General features: G+C 35.0%; 2 protein-coding genes across 8 annotated transcripts in view; both read right to left on the minus strand.

Annotated features, from left to right (window-relative positions):
* Positions 1-2,341, minus strand: part of gart (phosphoribosylglycinamide formyltransferase) — a 34,242-nt gene extending 31,901 nt beyond the window's left edge. For 3 of the 4 annotated variants that reach the window (XM_073948923.1, XM_073948928.1, XM_073948934.1), the window contains exon 1: positions 2,269-2,341. The gene's annotated coding sequence lies outside the window, so the exon portion shown is untranslated. 4 annotated transcript variants of the gene reach the window in all.
* A 1,765-nt stretch (positions 2,342-4,106) lies between these two features.
* LOC100332351 (uncharacterized) lies at positions 4,107-11,885 on the minus strand. Of its 4 annotated transcripts, none has more exons than XM_068220980.2 (5): positions 11,791-11,885; positions 9,012-9,285; positions 6,778-7,044; positions 6,477-6,629; positions 4,107-4,495 (listed from the first exon to the last, which is right to left on the minus strand). In XM_068220980.2, exons 1-5 carry the CDS (start codon positions 11,872-11,874, stop codon positions 4,326-4,328), a joined length of 948 nt encoding a protein of 315 aa, XP_068077081.2. In that variant the 5' UTR covers positions 11,875-11,885; the 3' UTR covers positions 4,107-4,325. The 4 variants fall into 4 exon arrangements, with proteins under 4 accessions (XP_068077081.2, XP_068077080.1, XP_073805392.1 ...); XM_068220979.1 differs by having other exon boundaries at positions 9,012-9,290; positions 11,791-11,839; XM_073949291.1 differs by lacking the exons at positions 6,477-6,629; positions 6,778-7,044.
* Positions 11,886-25,849: the final 13,964 nt, after the last annotated feature.

Raw genomic sequence — 25,849 nt, forward strand, 5'->3', positions numbered from 1 at the left:
GAATCGGGCTCAGGCACATTCACTTGGCCGGCCCTGGCCCGGTTGGAAGAAGTGGGCCTGAGCGCGGTTCACTTGGGCTTTGGCGCGGTACGTTTGTGTGTGAGTGCAAAACGTGCCTAAGCCCGAAACTGAAAGCGAGACGTGACTTTTAAGGGGCTGTTTAATATGGATTTATTAATCATTCTTTCTGTTTAGCGAACGCAAACTGCCGTAGTTTATTAAAGACGCAGACACCTCACTGCACGACAGCTGCACCTTCAGCAGACCTCCTCATTCCTGCAGCACGAGGGCTTTATGATTGTTCATGAGCGCCAAAAGTCGCGGATGTGTTCGGTGAAATATCTGACTGCGTGTCACCGCATCCCAAACGACTTAAACGATTTAACTAAAGAAATCTCAGCTGTGCTGAGCAAGAGCGCTTCTCTTCTGTTAAACTGAACCCAGTTCTAGGCAACTGTACATAGTGTGAGTACGGTCTTAAGCCTGGTTTATACTCCACACTTCGCTCCATCAGGCTAGCACCATTCATGCGGCTCTCAGTCCCGCCCAGACTCGTCAGCGCTACCAAACCGACCAATCACAGAGCTTGCGCTTTGCATCGTTTCGACGTGTAGTTACATTTTTTGAGAGGTGCACGTCAGCGACGCCGACGGCCACGGCGAAGGGCTATGCGTCAGCGCCGTAGCATACGCCGGCATTTGATGCAGAAGTATAAATCAGCCTTTAGACAGGCTACTTATAGTGAGTTTGGATTATTCTGATTGGCTAATTAATGATTATAGTTATGGGACCAGCTGCGATCAATCATATCACATGCTTTTCTCAAATTGAAAACTGGACTACACTGTTCCAATTTACTATGATCTTTACTATGAGCTGCTTTGACAAAATCTACATTGTAAAAGCGCTACACAAATAAAGCTGATATACACTATAAGTAACGTTAGACCTGTGCCAATAATCAATATATGGACATGAGCTCAATCATTGTTGGTGATGCAATAAGTTTTGCCCGTACATGAAAATCAATTCTAGCAACGTTTCAGCTGATTGAGCAACATCTCTATCTCTATTGGAGGAGTCAGCATGGTTCAAAACACTGTAGTATTTACTATAAATTACTGTAGTCTATTTTAATGTAGCAGATATCGCAGCCGTTACTTTACACCTTGTTAACATTTATTATTATTTATTTAGGATCTGCGTTTTACATTCTGAGCCAAATGGCTGATTATCAAACAGTTAACATGACTATAATTAAATTAAATATTCTTAAGAACGAAATATGATGTGCTCTTTGGAAGAGTGCACTTGCATCGCGATGATATTATATTGTCTGGCATTATATAATGAGTTGCATGAAATGGTCAATATTATCGTTTATCTCAATATATTTTGGTGCAATATATCATTCAATGAAATATAGATATCATTACAGGCCTAAGTAATGCATATAAAATGACAGTGATCCCTTTTTTAATGTATTCATCAGAAAATGTGTAAGTGACTTAAGTGTATTAGTGACTTTCAGAAGTCACTTGGCTTCAATAATGTCACTTTGCTGCTAATTAAACCCTGAATTACTTGTAAAGAGGACTGATGATCAGCTGACTGTCTTTAAATGAACTTTGTCTCCCAAACCCACTGACACAATTTAGTTGAGAAAGAGTGGATTCAGATAACTGATGATGACAAATCAATCACACACACACAGAGAGCAAACACACACATCCAGTCACACAGTTAACCAGCAGCACATGAGTGTCTCCATCACGAGATTCAGAGTCTGCTGCTTATTGACTACACAATATTCAGAATATTTACATCATGCATATGCATTTATTAATGCTGATGCACCAATAGCTGAGAGATTCACATGCATCAACATGTCTGCTGTTCCAGAACTCTACAAAAGCACACACACACACTGTTGTACTGTGGCGATATGGTTGTAAAAGAATCAGAATATTCACATAAACATGCACTCTCCGAATAACATCAGCGTTTGAACACGCTCACAAATACACAACAATCTGTTATAAGCGTGGTAGCAAATGCAAAGTACATGCTGTTGTGTAAATAACACATCTGATCATGCACTAACACTAACTCGCATGCATGAAAGGGTGTTCAGTAATGTGTGTGAATGCAGTGCATGATGTAAACTGAACAGTGCAGCTTACTGAACACTCTACCATGCATGTTTAGTTAGTTAAAGTAGTTATAATGTTAGTTAAAGTTGTGTGTTTGCTGTGAGTGTTGACTTACATTGTTTCTGATGAGCTGCAGGCTTCAGTGTGGGCTGTAGTTGCTGTTGAGTTGTTGTTGAATGAGTTCTGATGGTGATGGACTGAAGACCAGCGTGTTTCACTCACTCCACTGACCACGTGCACACACTCAACACTCGCTGCTCGGCACACTGAATCACTCGTTCTTCTGAATCGGTTCTTTCCTTGTGATGCGTTTCGGTTAAACTGATATCATATATGAACTGGTTTTGATGTTTTGAATGTTGTATTTATACTATGATGTGTTTTAGGAAAGAAATGAGAAAGATTTATTAAAGTTTTTAAGCAAATTAATTAACTGAGCCGAGCTGTCTGAATGAATCGAGTCGCTCAAAATGACTCTGACGTTAATAAACAGTTCTTTTAGATAACGCTACTGGTTTAAGAGAACAGTGTGGATCGAGATTGTAAGAGTGATTGTTATATCATACAATATATAGGAGTTTTTATGTACTCGTTATGTTTCTGTCTCAAGATTGTAGGATTTTTAGGTTTGTCAACTTCCTGTCAAAGTCGCAGAGAATTGTGGTAAATGTAGTTTATGTCAATATGTTTGAAATGTGCACCTTTTAAATTGACGTTTCAATGATATAATGGGAATTATTAATAAAATCCGTAGCCTATATGTAAATTTGTATGCTTTCAAACATAAAACTTAAACGTAGATAAGTTTCATGAACTGAAAAAATAAAAACACACACAATTTAGGCGACACAGTGGTTAGCGCTGTGGCCATGGTGTATGAATGTGTGTGTGTGTGGGTGTTTCCCAGTACTGGGTTGTGGCTAAAAGGGCATCCGCTATGTAAAACATATGCTGCAATAGTTGGTGGTTCATTCCGCTGTGGCTACCCTTGATGAATAAAGGGACTAAACCGAAGCAAAATGAATGACACACATGGTTCATGGTTTCCAAAATGGTCTGCTTTAAAAATTCCAATAAAGAATTCAAGAACTGCATGACTTCAAACTCACTTAAAATGGGTGAAATGTTAGCCTAATGAACATTTTCTGAACAGATATTTGGATTAATTACAAATAAAAATACATAAACACTAAAGTTCGTCTCTAAAACTTCAAGTTTTTTGAACAATTCATATTAATACTTGGTGTATTACATAATTTTAAAATGATTTGTGGTGGTATATGCATCATGGCAGTTCATGCAGTACATGATCTAGACATTTCTTGTCTGTTATTTAGTGTGGTGCAAAGACTAAACTAGATTAATTGCATCCAGAATAAAAAAAATTGTATTTACATAATATATGTGTGTGCACTGTGTACATATAAATGTGAATATATACATGCACACATATACATATATATATATATATATATATATATATATATATATATATATATATATATATATATATATATATATATATATATATATATATATATACATATATATTTTATATATATAAATAATTTAAGAAGTTGATGACAGGCTGTTGAATTTTTAGAAACAATGCACACACAAGGTGGTTAGTACTCTTCTCCTCTGGTCTCCAGTACAGCAATAAATCCATTATTCAGATGTTGTATGCTTAGAGTGTATTTGTGAGGTGTGTGTCGTCCTCAAACGTCTCCTGTGTGTAGCACTAGAGTCCTCCACATCTCCTCCTCCTCCTACTGTTGTGATTTCTAACTGCTGTAGCAGTGAAATAGCTCTAATCATTCAGCGGAGTGATATGGAGCTGTAATGCACTCTAAACCTGCCGGAACTACTTTAGCAGTGCCTTTATCTGACAATAACCAAACACCTTAGAGTGATCATCAGCCAATCAGAATCAAGCATTCATCAGCCCTGTGGTATATGTAAATACAAACTTTAATTTTGGATGCAATTCAGTCTTTGCACATCACTACATTTACTGGATAAACCCAAATCCTCAACCTCTCTCAAAATAAACAGAACACTGTTAGCATGAAAACGGAGCAGGATGACGACGACATCTATGTAAAATCCAGAGAATAAAAGCAGAGGAGCACTGATCCAGAGTCAGCAGTCAGTGGATGGAGGGTGTGATGTTCACAGGGGAGGCAGATCTGGAGTGCTGAGCAGCTCCTGACCCACAGCAGAGTCTCTGAGAGCAAAGAAAGTGACGCCGGAGCTGTACGCCGCTGGAATCAGCAGATGAGGAGTTTTCTGACGGACATCATCAGCCTGCGCTTCCTCACTGATCATCTGGTGGACCTGACCTGCAAACACAGCAGAATCATGCTGTAGGAAGTTTAACAGCAGATGGAGCTCTAGGCTAGTTTTAAGATCCGAGGGTGCTCTAGGCTATTTTTTTTTTACTGCAGACGGCGCCCTAGGCTGGTTTTTATACAGCAGAGGGCGCTCTAGGCTGGTTTTAAAATCAGAGGGCACCCTAGGTTAGTTTTTATACATTAGACAGTACTCTGGGCTAATTTTTATACAGCAGAGGGCGGTCTAGACTGGTTTTTATACTGCAGAGGGCGCTCTAGGCTAGTTTTTATACACCAGATGGCGCTCTAGGCTAGTTTTTATACAGTAGAAAGCGCTCTAGGCTAGTTTTAAGATCAGATGGCGCTCTAGGTCAGTTTTTATACACCAGATGGTACTCTGAGCTAATTTTTATACACCAGATGGTGCTCTAGGCTAGTTTTTATACAGCAGAGGGTGCTCTAGGCTAGTTTTTATACACCAGATGGCGCTCTAGGCTAGTTTTTACACAGCAGAGAGCGCTCTAGACTAGTTTTAAAATCAGACGGCACTCTGGGCTAGTTTTATACAGCATAAAGCGCTCTAGACTGGTTTTCATACTGCAGAGGGCGCTCTAGGCTAGTTTTTACACACCAGATGGCGCTCTAGGCTAGTTTTTACACAGCAGAGAGCGCTCTAGGCTAGTTTTAAAATCAGATGGTGCTCTAGGTTAGTTTTTATACACCAGACGGCACTCTAGGCTAATTTTTATACACCAGATGGAGCTCTAGGCTAGTTTTTATAGAGCAGAGAGCGCTCTAGGCTAGTTTTAAGATCAGATGGCGCTCTAGGTCAGTTTTTATACACCAGATGGTACTCTGAGCTAATTTGTATACACCAGATGGTGCTCTAGGCTAGTTTTTATACAGCAGAGGGTGCTCTAGGCTAGTTTTTATACAGCAAAGGGCGCTCTAGGCTAGTTTTTATTCAGCAGATGGCGCTCTAGGTCAGTTTTTTATACACCAGACGGCACTCTGGGCTAGTTTTTTTTACACCAGATGGTGCTCCAGGCTAGTGTTTAAAAGCAGACAGCGCTCTAGTCTAGTTTTTAACAGTAGATGACACTGTAGGCTAATTTTTAATGGTGCTCTAGGCTAGTTTTTAGATCAGATGGCACTTTAGGATTGGTTTTTATACATCAGACGGTACTCTGGGCTAGTTTTTATACAGCAGAGGATGCTCTAGGCTAGTTTTTATAAAGTAGAGGGCGCTCTAGGCTGGATTTTATACACCAGAAGGCACTCTGGGCTTATTTTTATTCACTAGATGGCACTCTAGGCTAGTTTTTAACAGTAGATTGCACTGTAGACTAATTTTTAATAGTGTTCTAGGCTAGTTTTAACAGCAGATGGCGCTCTATGTTAGCTTTTATACACCAGATGGTACTCTGGGCGAATTTTTAAGAGCAGAGAGCTCTCTAGCCTAGTTTTTATACCGCAGAGGGGGCTCTCGGCTATTTTTTTATAGCAGAGGGCCCTCTAGGCTAGTTTTTACACACCAGATGGCACTCCGGGCTAATTTTTATACAGCAGAGGGTGCTCTAGGCTAGTTTTTATACACAAGACGGCACTCTGAGCTAATTTTCATACACCAGATGGCACTCGAGGCTAGTTTTTAACAGTAGTTGGCACTGTAGGCTAATTTTTAATGGTGTTCTAGGCTAGTTTTAACAGCAGACGCTGCTCTAGATAAGTTTTTAACAGTAGATGGTGCTCTAGGTTAGTTTTTATATATCAGATGGTGCTCTGGGCTCATTATTATACAGCAGAGGGCGCTGTAGGCTAGTTTTTATACAGCAGAGGGCGCTCTGGGCAAGTTTTATACACCAGACAGAACTGTAGGCTAGTGTTTAACAGTAGATGGCGCTCTAGGCTAGTTTTTATACAGTAGATGGCGTTCTAGGCTTGTGGCTAATGGCATATATATCGAACAGCTGAATTTACAGCATCATACCCTCCACGTCAAGTGTTTTCCAGCGCGAGTCCGGATGCTGCTGTGAGATCTGTGGCAGCTGAACGTCAGGCGTGAGTCTCTTCAGAATATCCTCCCGTCGTATGAGCAGCACAGACTCACTGCACAGACGCTCATGAACCTCCTCTTCACTCACTGCACAACAGCACACACCCATGATTTTGATGTTTAACATATTCAGGAATTGTTCACAGTATTTCCTATGATATTTTTTCTTCTGGAGAAAGTTTTATTTGTTTTATTTCGGCAAGAAGACCGTATGCTGAAGTGTGATTTTACGCACCTACGTCGAGAGGGTTGGTCATGAAGACAGCACTTGGTCCAACTCCGAAGATAAGCTGGTGATGCCAGGCGTCGGGTATCTCCTCTCCTTCAGGAACAGCTCTCTGCATGTTCATAGTGGCGACGGGAACGGCTCCGCGCAGAATCCAGCGCGCTAACCATGGTACCAGCTTTACTCGCCGGCGAGGATGCAGAGCAAAGAATCGACCAATGACACGTCCGCCGCTGGCCTGATCCGCTCCGCATATCAGCTGCTGGTGCGTTGCTCCTGGAGGACCAGAATAGCATCACAGCAGATAGAAAGTCAAATATAAAACAAGTTCAATGTTGTATATGATACATATTTAAGATTAAAACATTTAATAGTACAACAGCAGAGCTGCTGGTAAAGGGGAGGAGCTGATAGTAAAGGGGCGGAGCTGCTGGTGAAGGAGAGGACTTGAAGGGGCGGAGCTGATGATGATGAAGGGGAGGAGCTGATGATGAAGGGGATGAGCTGCTGATGATAAAATGGAGTTGCTGGTGAAAGGGCGGAGCTGGCAATGAAGGGGCAGAGCTGAGGGTGAAGGGGCAGAGCTGATGGTGAAGGGGCATAGCTGGTGATGAAGGGCGTATCTGATGATGAAGGGAGGAGCTATTGATGTATGGGGAGGAGCAGCTAGTGAAAGGGCAGGGCTGATGATAAAGAGCCGGAGCAGATGATGAAAAGGGTCAGAGCTGCTGGTTAATAGGAGGAGCTGATTGTGAAGGGGCGGGCCTGAAGTTGAAGGGGTGGAGATGATTAAGGGGAGGGGCTGTAATCATCATTATTATTATTATTATTTTAGGAATTATATATGTATTATAGGCATTAATCCAACATCAACTTCATCTTAGGTGGTCCAAGGTTGAGGAAATTTACCGAAATTTCCAAATAAACAATTGCATTAAATTTGTTACATAATATAATTAAAGATAACAAATGAAGATCACTATCACAAAAATCAGAATGGAATGCTATGATGTCGTTCAGACATATAAATACATGTAAAAAACTAATCTTTTTGATTGTTTGTTGACGTCTTATAAATGTATAACACGTAGGTTAGTCTGTGCTTCATTAAACCAGTTTTGTCTTTTTGGCGCCATCTAGTGTCTGAATAATGTGCAGGTTAGTGTATACTCCATCAGCTGTTATTGATTGTTTGGCCCCATCTAGTGTCTGAATAATGCGCAGGTTAGTGTATGCTCCATCAGCTGTTATTGATTGTTTGGCGCCATCTAGTGTCTGAATAATGCACAGGTTAGTGTATGCTCCATCAGCTGTTATTGTTTGACGCCATCTAGTGTCTGAATAATGCACAGGTTAGTGTATGCTCCATCAGCTGTTATTGATTGTTTGGCCCCATCTAGTGTTTGAATAATGTGCAGGTTAGTGTATGCTCCATCAGCTGTTATTGATTGTTTGGCCCCATCTAGTGTTTGAATAATGTGCAGGTTAGTGTATGCTCCATCAGCTGTTATTGATTGTTTGGCGCCATCTAGTGTCTGAATAATGCGCATGTTAGTGTATACTCCATCAGCTGTTTTTGATTGTTTGGCCCCATCTAGTGTCTGAATAATGCGCAAGTTAGTGTATGCTCCATCAGCTGTTATTGATTGTTTGGCGCCATCTAGTGTCTGAATAATGTGCAGGTTAGTGTATGCTCCATCAGCTGTTATTGATTGTTTGGCGCCATCTAGTGTCTGAATAATGCGCATGTTAGTGTATACTCCATCAGCTGTTTTTGAATGTTTGGCGCCATCTAGTGTCTGAATAATATGCAGGTTAGTGTATATTCCATCAGCTGTTTAGACTTTTTTGCACCATATTGTCCGACTAATACGCAGGTTAGTGTATGCTACATTAGCGGTTTTTATTCTGTCAGCTTTGCATTTAATTAAAGAAATTAACTATTATGAATTAGAACAGTGTTTTTTGTCTAATTTGCATGTTTTGTGTCAAGTTGCCGTGTAATAAGCAGGATAAAGTACATCTATTACGGTTGTCTTCCCAGAATAAACCCTTCACTCTTCTACATGACAGAGCTGTGCTTTAAGTCGAGCTGCTGATAAACTCGTCTGGCCTTATTCTGTGAAAACAATCTCCTGGATGTACTTTATCTCCAACTTAACCAATGGAACCTTATTGTAAAGTGATCAATTGAAAACCAGCATATATCTGCTATCAGGTAGACTTGCGTAGTGTTGATGTACCAGCCGTGCTCCGCGAGTGCAGATAATCATGCAGAGGCGCCTCATTCCTCCTCAGACTGGTCCTGACGCAGTGGTTGACCGTCTCTGGGCTCACGGAGATGCCAAGCGCCTGCAGGACGTCCACCACAGCGGTCGCTCCGCACGCAGACACCCCGATCTGCAGCGTCTGCCTCTGCACCGCCTCCTGGATGCTCCACAGCATCGCCGTCTGGACCTCCGCCTGCTCAGAGTCCTGCACAGGGGGGTTCTCCACCGCAGACTGGCACACCTCCATCTGTGCTGGGGATGGGCCGGAAAACACACGTATTCCGTTAAAGGACTCGTGAAATGCTTTGAAATGTGCAGTTTTAATTCAGTGTTTGACTTCATCTAACGTCAACTTAATCTCAAATTAACATCATGAGGCCTCTAGAGGTTGTGCAGTATGACTTGATGAGATCCAAGACCTGAGAAGAGATCGAAGACTGAAAATACAGACTAAAATACATCTGATAAACTTTCTAACACATCAATCACAGGCCTTAAAAGCTCATACAAATAAAAATCATTGACTAAATATTTAGATTTTTACATATTTTTGAGGGGAAATACAGATAAAAACAATAGTACAAAGAAAAATATTAAATAAACAGAGCTTTATTGTTGTTTTGAGGTACAACATAACACTGTACAGCCTTTATTGAACGAATAATTAAATACATTCATTAAATAATAATAATTAAATACAATACTCAAACTGTTAAAGCAGTAAACATCAGTCACAGGCCTTAAAAGCTCATCCAAATAAATATCCTCCACTAATTATTGAGATTTTAACAGATTTAAGTGTGTTGAACAACAATTAAGACAATATTATCATGTGTTGGCTTTAATTGTAAGTAACAACTGGCTATTTTTAAGCTTTTCCTGCATAATTTGAATCTTTTTCACTTTATTACCAGATAATAAACAAACAAACGACATTATTTACCACTTTATTACCAGGTAATACAGTGGTGTTTGCTGCACTGAGTGATCATTTCGCTTCATAAGACCTCAGGAGCCGCTGGAAATTATTATAGTTTGGATGCATATTATTATAATTATTATATTTAATCTCAAAGTGTTGGCACCCACTCGATCATTATATGGATACCAGATGACAACAGTTCCAGGTAAACATTTAATTTTACTGACGAAAAAAAGTCATCTGCATCTTGGATTCCCTGAGGGGGAGTAAATTAACAGGAAATTTTCATTTTTGGGGGAACTCTGCTTTTAAAGCTATTATAAGCCATCAATCAAACCAGCAACATCACAAACACAGAAACACAAGACTGTGAAGTTTAATGAGGGAAAGAACTACACTGACATGTGCTGTGGATGCTTAATCAAACTGAAATATCAGAAGTCAATAAAAATATGTAGCAATATTAAAAGTAAAGAAACATCATATTTAAATTGTATTGCATATTTGAATATGACTCTGTAAAGCATTGACGGTAGCAGTTTTCTGCATAAATTTGCTATCAAAAGCAATTAATTAAACAAAAGCATATGCAATAAGGTTACAGCATGTCTATCTTTCATGGTTTATCAGTTAATATTAAAAAATGCATTTCCCCTACTGATAAAAATGCTTGGATGTTTTATTTACAGAACACATTGCACTTTACAAACACGCCCCAATACAAAAAAACTCAAGAGTTTGCATAAGAACTCTTATTCAATGTAATAATAACATTAATAATAATGTGAAACTCAAATGAAACACTTTCATTTGAAGAAAATTTTCAAGTAATCAATTTTAAAATTAAAATTACAAGCTTACATAAAGATATTCCAAAACCACACTTCCATGTGCATTTTAACATGTGAATCTAATGTGCTTTTAATGTTTTATGTGTAACAAAGCATACTAGTACTGAGCTACTAAACAAATGCATTCAAACTCCATCACCTGTCTATTTCTTGACTCGTTATTTTATAGGAATTCAATAAATAAATATATATCAAAATGTGCACATTTGTGTATTCGTGCACTGCACATTTGTACAGTGTACATTTTTACATAAAACTGAACTGAAAATGCAAAATAGCTATGCATGTGGCCTGGGACTACGTTGCTTGGTGAGATTTGGCTGAATAATCAACGTGTTCATCATATTGAGGTAGAATTGGTTTTATATTCGCACGTTTGTTCAGTGACAACTTCTGATACGAGCCCTATATTGTTGTTTACATTGCTACTGTGATTTCCCCATTTAGAATTTGCAGATAATACTTCTGTGAAATTGTATATTATTGATGAGAAATACCTAATGTGCTAATATAAAACCAACTTTACCTCAATCTTCATCATCATAAATATATCACTTAAATCGGCAGTTATTACATTTAACCAGTGTCCGTGTGTGCATGTGTGTGCGGGTGTGTGTGTGTGTGTGTGTGTGTGTGTGTGTGTGTGTGTGTGTTAACGCATTCCTATGATTGCTTATAATATACCGTTAACGTTTCTGCGGCAAACAATTGGCTGACGATGAGCTATATGGCTCTACTATTGTAAAAGAGTGTCTTAGGTGACATTTTACCACGGTAAAACCACCGTTAGCGCTATATTTAGCATGAATCCATGTCAACAATGGTAACAGAAGCGTTTAGTTTCCAAAATCACGACGTTCTGTAAGTGTTGACGAGCTCCCCGCAGCGCAGATCACTTTCTGGGTAAGACACATATAATATATATGCCAAAATGACAAGGACAAAACGCTAAAAACGAAGATTCTGCTTTGATACAAACCACTTCACCGGAGAAACTCCGCTCGCTTCCTTCTGACAGGCTCCGGTTTGTTTTGGTTCTTCTATTGGCGCTCATGACTATCATGCAGTGCTCTCATTGGCTGCTGGGACTCGGTTACTATGTTGTGATTGGCAGGGTTTGCACATGACTCAGACTGAGGTACAAAAACATTTATTGTAATTTTAATTTAATTGACATTAGATTAGTCGTACAATGGTAAACAAAAATAAACTAATACTTTAAACGAATGATAATAATTTGACGGTTTGTTTTGATATTTCTACTGACTCTCATGACTATAATGCAGTGCTCTGATTGGCTGCCGGCTGTCATAGGCAAGGCTTAACTTTACACATAATATTTAATGCAATTTATTTAATGCAATTAGAATTAGAATAGTCCTAAATTTGTAAACAAACAAGTTAAGCAGTTATTTATTATAATTATAAATAAATATTTATTAGAATTATAACTATTTAACATTGCTTTGATTGACTCTCATGACTATCATGCTGTGCTCTAATTGGCTGCCGGGACTCGGTTACTGTGCTGTGATTGGCAGGGTTTGCAAATAACTCAGACTAAGTTACAAATAATATTTAAAATAATTCAATTAGAATTAGAGTAGTCCTAAACTAGTAAACAAAAATGGCAAATACTTTAAATCAAAAATAATTATTTGAGGGTTTGTTTTGTATTGGCTCTTGTGAATATCATGCTGTGCTCTGATTGGCTGCAGGGACTCGGTTACTGTGCTGTGACCAATGTGACTGGCAGCAATGTAATTCAATTAAAATGAGAATAGTCCTAAACAGTAAACAAACATATCATAAATACTTTACTAATACTTTAATTGAACTTTTAATTAATTATAATTATATGACATATGTTTAGTTTGTATCGTTTTGTCTCCACTAAAATAAATATGTTTACATAAAAAACACACATTTATTAAAACTGAGATGATCTCACCGGTTCGGAATGCGGGAGTCCCGGTTGTAGTTTTTTGGCATGAAATTGGATCTACTTAGTACTTTCGCTTTCGAGCGCATTTTTCCCGCAGTGAAAGTGTTTGAGACTCAGTCAGCGAAAGTGAGCTGAAGAGAGATGAGCTCTCACAGGAAACATGTAGACTTCAACTCAAGATTTCACATCTGAGATTATAAATATTATTATTAATATCATACTGCTGGACTTCAGATGGTATCCGGGATGCTTTTCGCATGTGCAGTCGGACCTGCTGGTTTCAGGGGCTTTTCAGTCGCGTTCCTGCTGTTATTGGCGATGGCTGGCTGTGGTGAATATAAACATCTCCTTGCATTAATCGTGCAATGTGCAGAATATAGATATGCAATTTGTGTGTCATAAGAGTAATTGCAAATGTGATTTATACACTGCATGCTGAATAAATAGGGTTTAAGTTGATTTGTGATTTGTTTAGGACATTTTTTTGGAACTCAAATACAATTATTTTAAAATCTAATCAAAATATTGTATTTAAGTACATAGCAATGCGCATTATTAAGAAGAAATTAAGTTATGATATATTTTCGATTATAAATTGACAAAAATATCTTTATGAAACACAATTTTACTTAGTATCATAATGATTTTTTGGCATAAAAGACAAAATTTGTAATATGATACTAAGTAAAAATTATGTTTCATAAAGATAGGGTTATATATATATATATATATATATATATATATATATATATATATATATATATATATATATATATATATATATATATATATATATATATAGTTGAAATCAGAATTATTAGGCCCCCTGTTTATTTTTTTCCCTATTTCTGTTTATGGTGAGAAGACTTTTTCAACACATTTCTGCACATGATAGTGTTAATAACTCATCTCTGATAACTGATTTATTTTCTCTTTGTCATGATGACAGCACATAATATTAGACTAGATATTCTTCAAGACACTTCTAAAAGTGTCTTAAAGTGACATTTAAAGGCTTCTCTGGGTAACTAGGCAGGTTAGGGTAATTAGGCAAGCATGAAAAGTAGTAGACTATCAAAAAATATACAGCTTAAAGGGGCTAATAATTTTGACCTTAAAATGTTTTCTTTTAATTAAAAACTGCTTTCATTCTAGCTGAAATAAAACAAATAAGACTTTCTCCAGAAGAAAAAATATATTATCAGACATACTGTGAACATTTCCTTGCCCTGTTAAACATCATTTAGAAAATATTTAAAAAAGAAAAAATAAATTCAAAGGGGGCGAATAATTCTGCACAAAATGATTTGGAATTAAATTCCCATGAAACGTTCTGCTTTTCATCAACACGTCCCGTACTATTATATTGGAAACGGGTATTTAAACATAATTTTAGCCCACATAACATATCTGTTTGGAATGACAGATGCATATTGGTGGCAAGGAAATCTTTGTTTATTGATGAATGGTGGAAGAAGGCATGTGGTCAATAACACATAATATGGAGAATTTAGGGAATATGTTGAGTTATGATGATGCTTTCTTTCTTTTTTTTATTTATTTATTTATTTATTTTTATTGAGCATTTTGATTTTGAATAAAGCCCGAGATCCACCCAACAAAATATGTAAAATAAAATAAAAATAAAAAGTAATATTGTAATAATAAGTACAAAATCAGGATTGAAAGATAAATGATACAGTCTCTCTCATATTTAACCAAAATTGCACAGTTTTTTTACTGGCTCCATTTATTTTGGCTGTGGTGTATTCCAGACTAATATTGTCCAGTAGATAGAGCCTCCAGGATAGATCAGTTGGAGCAGATGGATCCAGCAATAGTTTCAGGATTGTTTTTTTTTTGCTGCAGTCAGAACTGACAGAGTCCTTTTTTGGTTGATGGATAAGGAGAGTGATGAATCGTCCTTGATGATGCTTTCTCTAAAAAATACCAAATAAATTGATCTCCTAAAAGATATGATACAATTATTAAGAATACACTCTTGCAAATGGCTAACCTAGTGAAGGAACAAATAAAATATTCAATGATAAATCCTAAAATAATTGATCTTAAGTTAGAAATTTTTAACTTTACAGATAGAAAATGCTCATACAAATGTTTGAGAGATTATCTAACACAGTGATGTTTTCCAGGACCTGTTAAGAGAGCTTTTATAAATGTCATTATGATAAGAAAAATGTGTATGATATTACAAAAAATGTTTTTTTTTTTTATTTCCTATTAATCCTAAATGTATAGAAGTGCACTTTAAAACTATGAATCACAGTTATGCTGCAAAAGAATCTCTAAGGTTAAAATTCAATATTGGTGACTCAAATGTCTGGTGACTCAAGCTTTGACATTTAGATATTGAAAAAAACTGAGCACTTACAAAGATTTTGGGATGAAGTATTAGTTTGGATACAACAGAAAATATCTGTAAGACTAGTCCTCTCATGGGAAATTATTAAGTTTGGCCCATTTAATAATTTTTTGTAATTATTACATTTTATATTCATAAATGTACTTTTTTTTTTAAAAGACTAAGTGGTGTTTAAAGAAGAATGTGATGTATTTGAAGACATTAAGAGAGATGAAAAAAAAGTTTTGCTCATTCAAACTGCTTATTTAAAATGAGCTGAAACAACAATTCTTGAGATTTCATTGGGACAACTTAATTTTTTAATGTTCAATCCACATAAATTTGTTAAAAGTGTTAACTTAATCAATTTGTGTTGGGACAACATGATTGAATTGTGTGGAACCCGTGCTACATATTTTTCTTTATCATTTGTTTTTTTGTAAATTTTTGTTTTTGATTTTTTAATATATGTATTATAATTATAATTATTATTACTATTATTAATGAGGATGGAAAGATTGTGAATGTGTGTGAAATGATTGTTATCTCAGTCTTTTTGTGTAATTCTAAAATGTAGTAAACTCTAAAAAATATTGTTTAGACCAAACAAAAAAAAATTAACGCAACAGTTTGCATCAATATATTCAAGTTAAAACAAAATGAAGTTCAGACAGCAAACTTTATTATGTTAGCAAATGGCCTTTTCCTCTTCAATTAGCGGCACTTTTACATACATCAGCATAAACTCCATTTTTTATGTTGAGTTCTCAAAAAATTAAGTTGTTTCAACTACTTTTTAAAATTAAAATTTTAAATAAATCCAGTGTTACGAACTTAATTCCCATAAGTGTACATGCAAGTTTTCAAGTTTAGAACCTCAAATAAATTAAATAGCTAAAATTGTTACTTTTTTTTTTAAATTTACTGTTCATTTAGTTGCTTGTAACAGACACATTCAACAACAACATTTTTGTTTTCCAGTAATATTTTTTTCCAGTATTTTACAAAATAAAAATGTGTCTCATATAAACAGTATGAAAAATAATAAAAAACTTCAGTGTGTGGACTTAAAAATACAAAACGACATTCACTGAAAAAAGTGCTGCATGCTGAACTGTTGCAAACAATTTATTTGTGTTGAATTTAAACAAACAAATTAAATTTAATAATGTTCAACTTAATTTGTGTGTTTAAATTCAGCCCAAATAAATGGTTTACAACCACTTAACGTAAAACAAATTGAGTAAATCCAAGGAATCACCTTTTTTTTTTCAGTGTACAGTGCAACATAAAGAGCAAAATTTACTCTGAAATAAGTCGAGACTTCAGAAAATAATGTCCTTGAGACGCATTACTTTCGCACTGGGCTTCAGTCCATCAAGTTCGAGAAACTTCACAAGTATATTTAAGTTCCTTGAGGTAGTTCAGGTTCAGAGTATATATTATGCGCAGCAGCAGAGCACAGCACCTTGATATTCAATCCATTCCGGATTCTCATGCCCTCAACTATGATGGTTTCCGTCTTGTGGTTCAATTCCAAAGTAGACTGATCACCATTAATGGCAATTGTCAATACTTGCCTCCTCATTAAAGTCCTTGCTACTATGCTCGCCACTAAAATGCTTTTTTTTCTTCCATAACTCCCTGCTAACGTCCACTAAGTGTAATTTATGAAAACAATATATATTTTTATGCTTTCTAACGATTTTTGATCAATGTAAAAAAAAATCCCGGAAAATGATGAACGAATGTTCTATTAATGTTAAAAGAACGTTTGTTCATGACTTTGATTAACATTCTCATGTTATGAAAACAAAATGTTTGTTTTTTTAATGTGAAATGAATTGAAATTATATATATATATATATATATATATATATATATATATATATATATATATATATATATATATATATATATATATATATATATTTGTGAATGTTAAGGCGACATTTAATTATATTATTTTCCAAATGTTACATAAAATTACTTTTAAAAGTTTTAAATATTTTGGAAAAAAAACAATAACATTTAAAAATATTGAACAAATTGGACTATATATATTAACAACAACAACAAAAAAATTATTAACAAAATTTTTTGTTGACATTTTTAACCCATTAATGACCAGATACATTTGAATAGGCTTTCTTTTAAATATTAAAAAAAAAAGTTACATTAAATTGTTTTAAAAATGTGCGTCACGTTGGTAGCACAATCGCCTAACAGCAAGAATGTCTCTGGTTTGAGTCCCGGCTGGGTCAGTTGGTGTTTCTGTGTGGAGTTTGCATGTTCTCCCTGGGTTGGCTTGGTTTCCCCACACAGTCCAAACACATGCAGGTAAATTGAACTATCCGTAGTGTATGTGTGTGAATGAGTGGTGTTTCCCAGTGTTGGATTGTGGCTGGAAGTTCATCCGCTGTGTAAAACATATGCTGAATAAGTTGGTGGTTCATTCTGCTGTGTTGACCCCAGATTAATAAAGAGACTAAGCTGAAAAGAAAATGAATGAATAAATGAATTTTTTTTAAACATTTGTTTTTTGTGTATTAATACAAAATTCATGCAACTTTAAAAAAAACTTTGCAAACATGACAACGATACTTTTGACTAACTTTTGAGTAAACATTATAAAATATTGAACGTTTCCATGATGACAGACAGACAGACAGATAGACAGACAGACAGACAGACAGACAGACAGACAGACAGACAGATAGACAGCTAGATAGATAGATAGATAGATAGATAGATAGATAGATAGATAGATAGATAGATAGTTAGATAGATAGATAGATAGATAGATAGATAGATAGATAGATAGATAGATAGATAGATAGATAGATAGATAGATAGATAGGTAGATAGTTAGATAGATAGATAGTTAGATAGATAGATAGATAGATAGATAGATAGATAGATAGATAGATAGATAGATAGATAGTTAGATAGATAGATAGATAGATAGATAGATAGATAGATAGATAGATAGATAGATAGATAGATAGATAGATAGATAGTTAGATAGATAGATAGATAGATAGATAGATAGATAGGTAGATAGTTAGATAGATAGATAGTTAGATAGATAGATAGATAGATAGATAGATAGATAGATAGATAGATAGATAGATAGATAGATAGATAGATAGATAGTTAGATAGATAGATAGATAGATAGATAGATAGATAGATAGATAGATAGATAGATAGATAGATAGATAGATAGATTTGGTTCACCATATTAGTCCTCAAGTGACGCTTAAGCACACACAAGCACACACATGCACGAGTACACACACACACACACACACACACACACAGAAAAGTACCAAAAAGTTTCATGTTTTGACGCCCGCCTCCACTCTATTATGGTTTCCTGTGATGTGTCTCAGAGTGGCATGTAAATAACACACGTTTAGGGTAATCACTCGTGTGTGAAAATATCTGAAAGTTATTTCTTTTTCCCAAAAACCACACACAATAAGTACATCTGCACTACAGAGATCTCCAGTTCACTGCTTTGGATTGACCTAAAAAGGCAAACATTGTTAAACAGAATTGAAATAGAGTTAAACAGTGCTTTAATCTAGGGCAGCATGATGTTGGAAAAATCGAACATGGCAATATTTTCTCAGTCTGCGATATATATTACAGTGTGACTAATAGACGGCTCTATTTTTAAAGGAGTTTATAATTCTAGATTGATTGGGATGATTCTTTAGGCGTGTACATCTGCATCAAAACTAATACACAAATTAAAAGCATAAATAAATACAATAAAGACAAAATGACTATTGAAATAAACAGCGTTTAATAATTTTCCGAGTCTAACAGTACTCAGTAATTGAAGAATAAAAATATTAGTAATTCAATAATATTAGTAAATAAATATTCCTTCATTCATTCTTTTTTCAGATTAGTCCCTTTAATAATCAAGGGTCCCCACAGCGGAATGAACCGCCAATTTATCCAGCATATGTTTTACACAGTGGCAGCCCTTCCAGCTGCAACCCATCACTAGGAAACACCCACACACTCTTGCATTCACACACACTCATACACTATGGACAATTTTGCTTACCCAATTCCCCTATAGCTCATGTGTTTGGACTATGGGGGAAACCGCAGCACCCAGAACATGGGGAGAACATGCAAACTCCACACAGAAATGGCAACTGACCCAACCGGGACTTGAAACAGAGACCTTCTTGCTTTGAGGCGATCGTTCTATACCCACTGCGCCACCGTGATGTCGTGTATAAATATAGTAATAATAAATAATTCAATATAAATGTATTTCCAATAGTGTCAATTAAAATATTATTAATTAAAGATACAGTGTCTCATGCCTGAATGCTTTTAAAATCATCACAGGCCTCAAGATCACATGCACATGGTAAAATCTAATACAGACTGAACGCTGCACATGCTGCGATGTGACTATTGTGAATGATCACGTTGTGATACCGATGCTGAAACGACATGTTGTGCAGCCCTAGTTCAAACTAAATCAGGTTTGTGAACACTAATCGTCATGCAGTTTCTTATTTATTCATTTTTTTGGTATGTTGTATTGGTAATGTACCTTTTTAGATGCATATTATTAAGATATTTGTATTGTTTAAGTGTATAAAAAAGCCTAACCAGGGACTGAAGCTGTGAATTAGCCGTAGAGTACAAGCCTATACAGTTCAGGACAAAATCATTCGCCCTCCTCCTTATTTAAATATTTCCCAAATGATCTTGAAGAGATTCAGGAATTTTTCACAGTATTTCCTATAATATTTTTCCTTCTGGAAAAAGTCTTATTCAATTTATTTCTGCTAGAATAAAAGCCGTTCTTAATTGTTTTAAAGCCATTTTAAGCTCAATATTATTCGCCCCTTCAGCAATATTAGTGTTGGATTGTCTCTAGAACAAACCACTGTTATACAATCACTTGCCTAATTACCCTAACTTTACCCTAATTACCCTAGTGAAGCCTTTACATGTCACTTTAAGCTGAACACTAGTGTCTTGAAGTATATCTAGTCTGATATTTTAACACTATTATGCATAGAAATGTGTTGAAAAAGTCTCAGTTAAACAGAAGTTGAGGAAAACTTCAACAGGAGGGCTTATAATTCTGACTTTGCCTGCATCTGTAGTAATGTTACTGCATTGTCCACGTTAATAAACAGAAATATTAATCATTTGTTTATAATCTTCCTCCACAGATTTTACTGCGGTAAATGTAAAAGCCAGAGCAGGTGAAGCGGCTGAGTTACCCTGCACGTGTCCTGCTGATCAGGATCCGTTGCTGGTCTGGCAGAAGGACGTGAATGGAACGCAGCTCGTGGTTAATTACGACAAATCAAACAACAACGAGGATATTGCAGCAGATTTCCAAAACCGAACGGAGCTGAAGCGCAGCGGAGACGCTTGTTTTCTAATGTTTTACAGCGTTCGTCAGTCAGATGAGGGATGGTACAAGTGTTACTACATGAAATCCCCTTTAAAGCATAATAACATCTATCTGGAGGTCACAGGTCAGTGTGTGTGTGTTGGGTCACAATCATCATTACTGCAATAAAACAACTATATTTATATTAATAAAAATTAATGTTAACTAACACAACATAAATATGTGAGTTTTATTTAGTTGCCAAAGCATTAATTAAGATATTCTTTTCATTGAACTTAAAATACATTAAAACACTAAAAAATAAAACAAAACAAAGTGAATATATACATATATAGACTATATAGATATATTTAAACTTTTATATATTTATTTATTTTTACATTAAGGAATAAAAATGACATTAAGAATTATAATTTCAAAACCTAACCTAGTATTTTTTGTTAAAATATTGCACATATTTGTAAATGAAAAATAAATAACAATATAAATACTAAAATAAAAATGATAATATCTTTGATAATTTTTATTAATATTTGTTGATGTTTCATCAACTCATCAGTTTATTTCACCATTTTCTCCTTTGCACGTTCACCCATAATATTTATTTAATGTTTTAAAATATAGTTAATCTACATTAAATGTAGTTTTTTTAATAAATCATAATATGTAATAAATTAATCAATTCAAGCGTATGTTAAACTAATTATAAACATCGGATGGTATATGAAGCTGCATGTGATATGAAGCTAAACTTAATAATCATAACTGCAGATTTTACATCAATCAAATATGGCACTGATGCTGGTTCAGGGATGATAATTATATGGTAAAACTCTCTCATCTCTTCTCTGAATAAAGATAATAAATACATTTTTCTCTTCTACTTTCACATTTGGTGCCAGGTTGTTTATTTGATCGGTTTATCAGTCAGTTCTCTGGAAGTTTTGCCTTTAACCTTGGCACAAGTGTTATCTTTACCACAACCAGGGTTGAGTATGTCAGATTGCAGGGTTGAAGCCAAAACAAAGGTTTGTGATTTTCTGCACGGTTGCCTGAAAGACCAGAACACAGACCTGAAATATTTTAATCACCATTTCAGTGTTCCTATAAAAGCCCTGCGGACAGGGACGGTTAGCTCAACTATTATCACTTGTTGCATTAAAAATGACTTTCTCACAGTGTAACATTTAAAAAAATACATTTTCAACGTTTAGAGAACTTTTAGAAGCAATGTTTTTACCTAATGTAAATAAAGAATTTTTGACCGATACCATGAACTCCATTGGCATGGAAACCGATATCAAAACATAGGCAGATAAATATAAATATGTTTTTTTCTTTTAAAGTTTTGTATGCATGATTATTGAACCATAACAAACCACAAACAACTGTTTTTATTTTAGAAGCAATGTCAGCAAAACTTTAGGGATGTACTGATAGGGAATTATTGACCGATACGATAACCGATAACTCCTTAGATTCGGAAACCGATATCAATATATAGGCCAATAAATATAAATATAAGTTTTCATGTTAAATAAAAATGTTACATTATCAGTGTTCAGAAAACTTTCAGAAGCAAATGTTTTCACCAAAAGTGAATCTTACACTGTAAAAAATTTTAAGCCAGTTCAACAAAAAAAATCTTAGTACTAATTTCCTTCTGTTTTTTCTTGTTTACTCAACTTTTGAAAACATCAGCTACACTGACTGAAAATAATTTGTCAGTGAAACAAAAAATGTCTAGTTGAGTCAACTTAACATTAGTAGTTTTCTGGAAACCTGCACCTGCAGCACAACAAATATTTTTAAGTTGTGCAAACTGAACATTTCTTGTCTGCAGGACTGAAATGACAGAAGTTGAGTGAACAAGAAAATACAAAAGGAAATTAGTACTAAGAAATTATATGTTACCAGAGCAAAAGTTGTGTTAACTGAACATTTCTTGTCTGGATGGCCTGAAATGACAGAAGTTGAGAGAACAAGAAAATACAAAAGGAAATTAGTACTAAGAAATTATATGTTACCAGAGCAAAAGTTGTGTTAACTGAACATTTCTTGTCTGGATGGCCAAAAATGACAGAAGTTTAGAGAACAAGAAAATACAAAAGGAAATTAGTACTAAGAAATTATATGTTATCCGAGCAAACACACATGGCTCTGTTTTTTTAAGTTGTGCTGACTGAAAATTTCTTGTCTGAATGGTCTGAAACTACAGAAGTTGAATGAACCAAAAAAATACAATTGGAAATTAGTACTAATAAATAAAATGTTATCGGAGTAAACACACATGGCAAAAAAAGACATACATTTTACCAAAACATTCATTTTCTTGCAGTACTTCACTAAAGTACAAAAACGAGGTAGTGTATCTGTAAAAAAAAAAAAAAAAAAAACACAAACACTAAGTCAAATTAATCACATGAAAAGGAAACACAATTAAATTAAATATATAACAATTACAGCACATCTCTGAGACTACCTTACACTATCAATTTTAATAACCTTAGAATATCCCATAAATTATTCACAACACCCTGCTGAAAAAACAGCGTATGCTGGTAAGGTATGTTTTGATGCTGGTCTTAATGCTGGTTTTGCTGGTCTTGCTGGTTTCAGTGCTGGTCTCAATGCTGGTTTTGCTGGTCTAAGTGCTGCTCCTGACCAGCATTGAGACCAGCAAGACCAACATTAAAACCAGCATTAAGACCAGCAAAACTAGCATTGAGACCAGCAAAACCAGCATTAAGACCAGCAAAACCAGCATTCAAACAAGCAAGACCAGCATACCAGCATCAAAACATACCTTCCCAGCATATGCTGTTTTTTTTTGTTTTTTTTTTCAGCAGGGCAATTAGGGCAATCAATCTGAATTACTAGTTGCCTTGAGATATAAATCTTAGTATTTGTTGTAATTCATTTCAAAATCTATACTTGCATAATTACATGTTTTGTGCTGGTACCTTGGCTGGTCATGGATAAATATGATATTAAAACTGCCAGTAAAGGATCTTACTTTAGTAATAAGTGTTCCACTGTATACACCTTCAGTTCAAAATGAACGATTTATTACTATTATTTTGGTTTTGATTTGATTTTGTTTGCTTAATATAATAATAAGCAGTTGGAATATACGCGCTGTCACTTTAAGAGCCACCCTAGATAGTAAAATACACTTGGGCCAGTTCCAGCTAGATTCGCTGCCGCATCCGAGCCAGAATCGGCCCGCGAGTAATGTGCGCTGCAGCCCGGAGCTGGCGCAACTCAATATACCTTGATATAAAACCTTTTGGTATTATATTGGTACTTGATACATGGTATTACAACCATTTGCATTTATATACCAGCAAACGCAGGCTATAATGTAAAGGCAAAGTGTAGGCACTGCGTTCAACCTTTGAATAAAATGCAAACAGCATACATATCCAATAACAAAAATTATCAAACAAAGGACAAAATAAATAATAATAATAAACATTTATTGATTGCAATAAACAAATAATACTAAACTTGAATAACATATTTTGTAGTGCACAAGAACGTCAATATAAAAATAATAATAAAACTACACAATAAAGACACACAGGAAGACTTAAAGACAAAATCTGAAATTGCACACATACACAGAAGTTTTTAAAACAACCCTGTTTTCCCAATAGACTTGAATTAAAAAATTGTACAAGACACATCTTAAAACAGCTTAATTTTATATAAACCTGAATATAGAAACCAATTTAAGATATAGCAAGAAACATCTTACAAATACCCATGACAATGTGTAAAATATACAAGTCAAAATTGTAAAAAGAACTGCAGAATTCTTAAGAAACATTTTTAATAAATGTAATCAATGTAATAAAACATAATAATACATTTAAATGAGTGAGATGATTATATATATATAATTTGATTTGTATATCTTTATGTCTTGTGCAATTTTTTATTAATATTTTTATTATATTATGTTAATTAAAAATGTATTAAGATGCTTCTTCAGAATTTAGCATATTGTCATTTTATATATATATATATATATATATATATATATATAATTTGATTTGTATATCTTTGTCTTGTGCAATTTTTTATTAATATTTTTATTATATTATGTTAATTAAAAATGTATTAAGATGCTTCTTCAGAATTTAGCATATTGTCATTATATATATATATATATATATATATATATATATATAATTGCAAATAAAAGAAACAAATTACCCAAGTATCCGGGAACATCTTAATACACTTAAAATGTTGTTTAAAAAATAAATTATTGATGAAGACATTTGACACATTAGCTTTCTCTTCTTCCCTCCTTCCTCCAGCCCTGTCAGGAGCACGTTGTAGCCACCTTGTAATGCATTTTTCCACTTCTTTATCAGTGGCGTGGTATGGACATTTCTCCTCACTACATCTGTGATTAATAGATAAACAAACAATTAGTAGTGAAAAAGTACAAATAAAAAAAGAAAGAGGCTTGCTCTCATATAAGTACAACCTAAATGGGACTATATATAGATGTTTTGTTCCTCTGATTAATGATTCAAAGAAATACACAGATGGAACAGCCCCTAATTGTACTGAAATGTATATTTAAAACCAACTTACTGACTAGACAGTCCTAAGGGAGAGTGCATGAAAGGCCACATTTTGGTTTGCTCTGCTCCAGTTAATTTGTTCAGCCAAAAAGTGAGCCAAAAGCTTTCCCGGGACACACCAAACTGCTTAGTGGAAAACACCAATGATTCCAAAGTAGGCTACCTACGAAGCAAAAAACACATAAATAAATAAACATAAAACACTTAGAAATAAGCAAGAAACTTACCAGTTTCTTCATTTGTTTGGGCTGCTCGTTTAGTTGATTTTCAAGTTTTTCCAAATCAAATTGGACAAAGAAAGGTCAAATGTGTTTACATCTGGAATTTCATCACGTCTGTTTTGGTTTTGCTGATTTGTGAGAATCAGGCACAGTTGCTGTTTTATGACGTTGCATGATTTTAAAACTTTTTTTCAGTCGTGCTAAAAAAGAAAAATAACAAATTAGTATAAATCAACCTGTTGCTTATTCTCATGCAACTTGTGTAAATACAACAGTGGGTTAGATACTGCTGATATTCTCTAGTTGATCTTTACTTTCTAGCTGCATTAAGCCATTACAAATTTAGTGATGTCTTGAATTCTTACAAAGACATGACGAGTTGCAATAAGTTGTCTTGATCTCCAACTGCACTTGAACAAGGACTGTAAATGTTCATAGGTGTACTGGAATGTACAGCATCTGTGCATCTTGATGGTGTTCTTAAGGATCCTGCCATAGTCATT

The sequence above is a fragment of the Danio rerio genome, chromosome 1 (genome assembly GCF_049306965.1).
Source record: "Danio rerio strain Tuebingen ecotype United States chromosome 1, GRCz12tu, whole genome shotgun sequence".
NCBI classification, from domain to species: Eukaryota; Metazoa; Chordata; class Actinopteri; order Cypriniformes; family Danionidae; genus Danio; species Danio rerio.

What these genes read in the sequence shown, in the direction of transcription:
- LOC100332351 (XM_068220980.2), bottom strand. Translation starts at nt 11,874, where the DNA reads ATGATAGTCATGAGCGCCAATAGAAGAACCAAAACAAACCGGAGCCTG. An exon ending in GACCAACCCTCTCGACGTAG is followed by an intron (nt 6,630 to 6,777) that starts GTGCGTAAAATC and finishes GCTGTTGTGCAG; the next exon opens with TGAGTGAAGAGGAGGTTCAT. An exon ending in GAAAACACTTGACGTGGAGG is followed by an intron (nt 4,496 to 6,476) that starts GTATGATGCTGT and finishes CTGTGTTTGCAG; the next exon opens with GTCAGGTCCACCAGATGATC.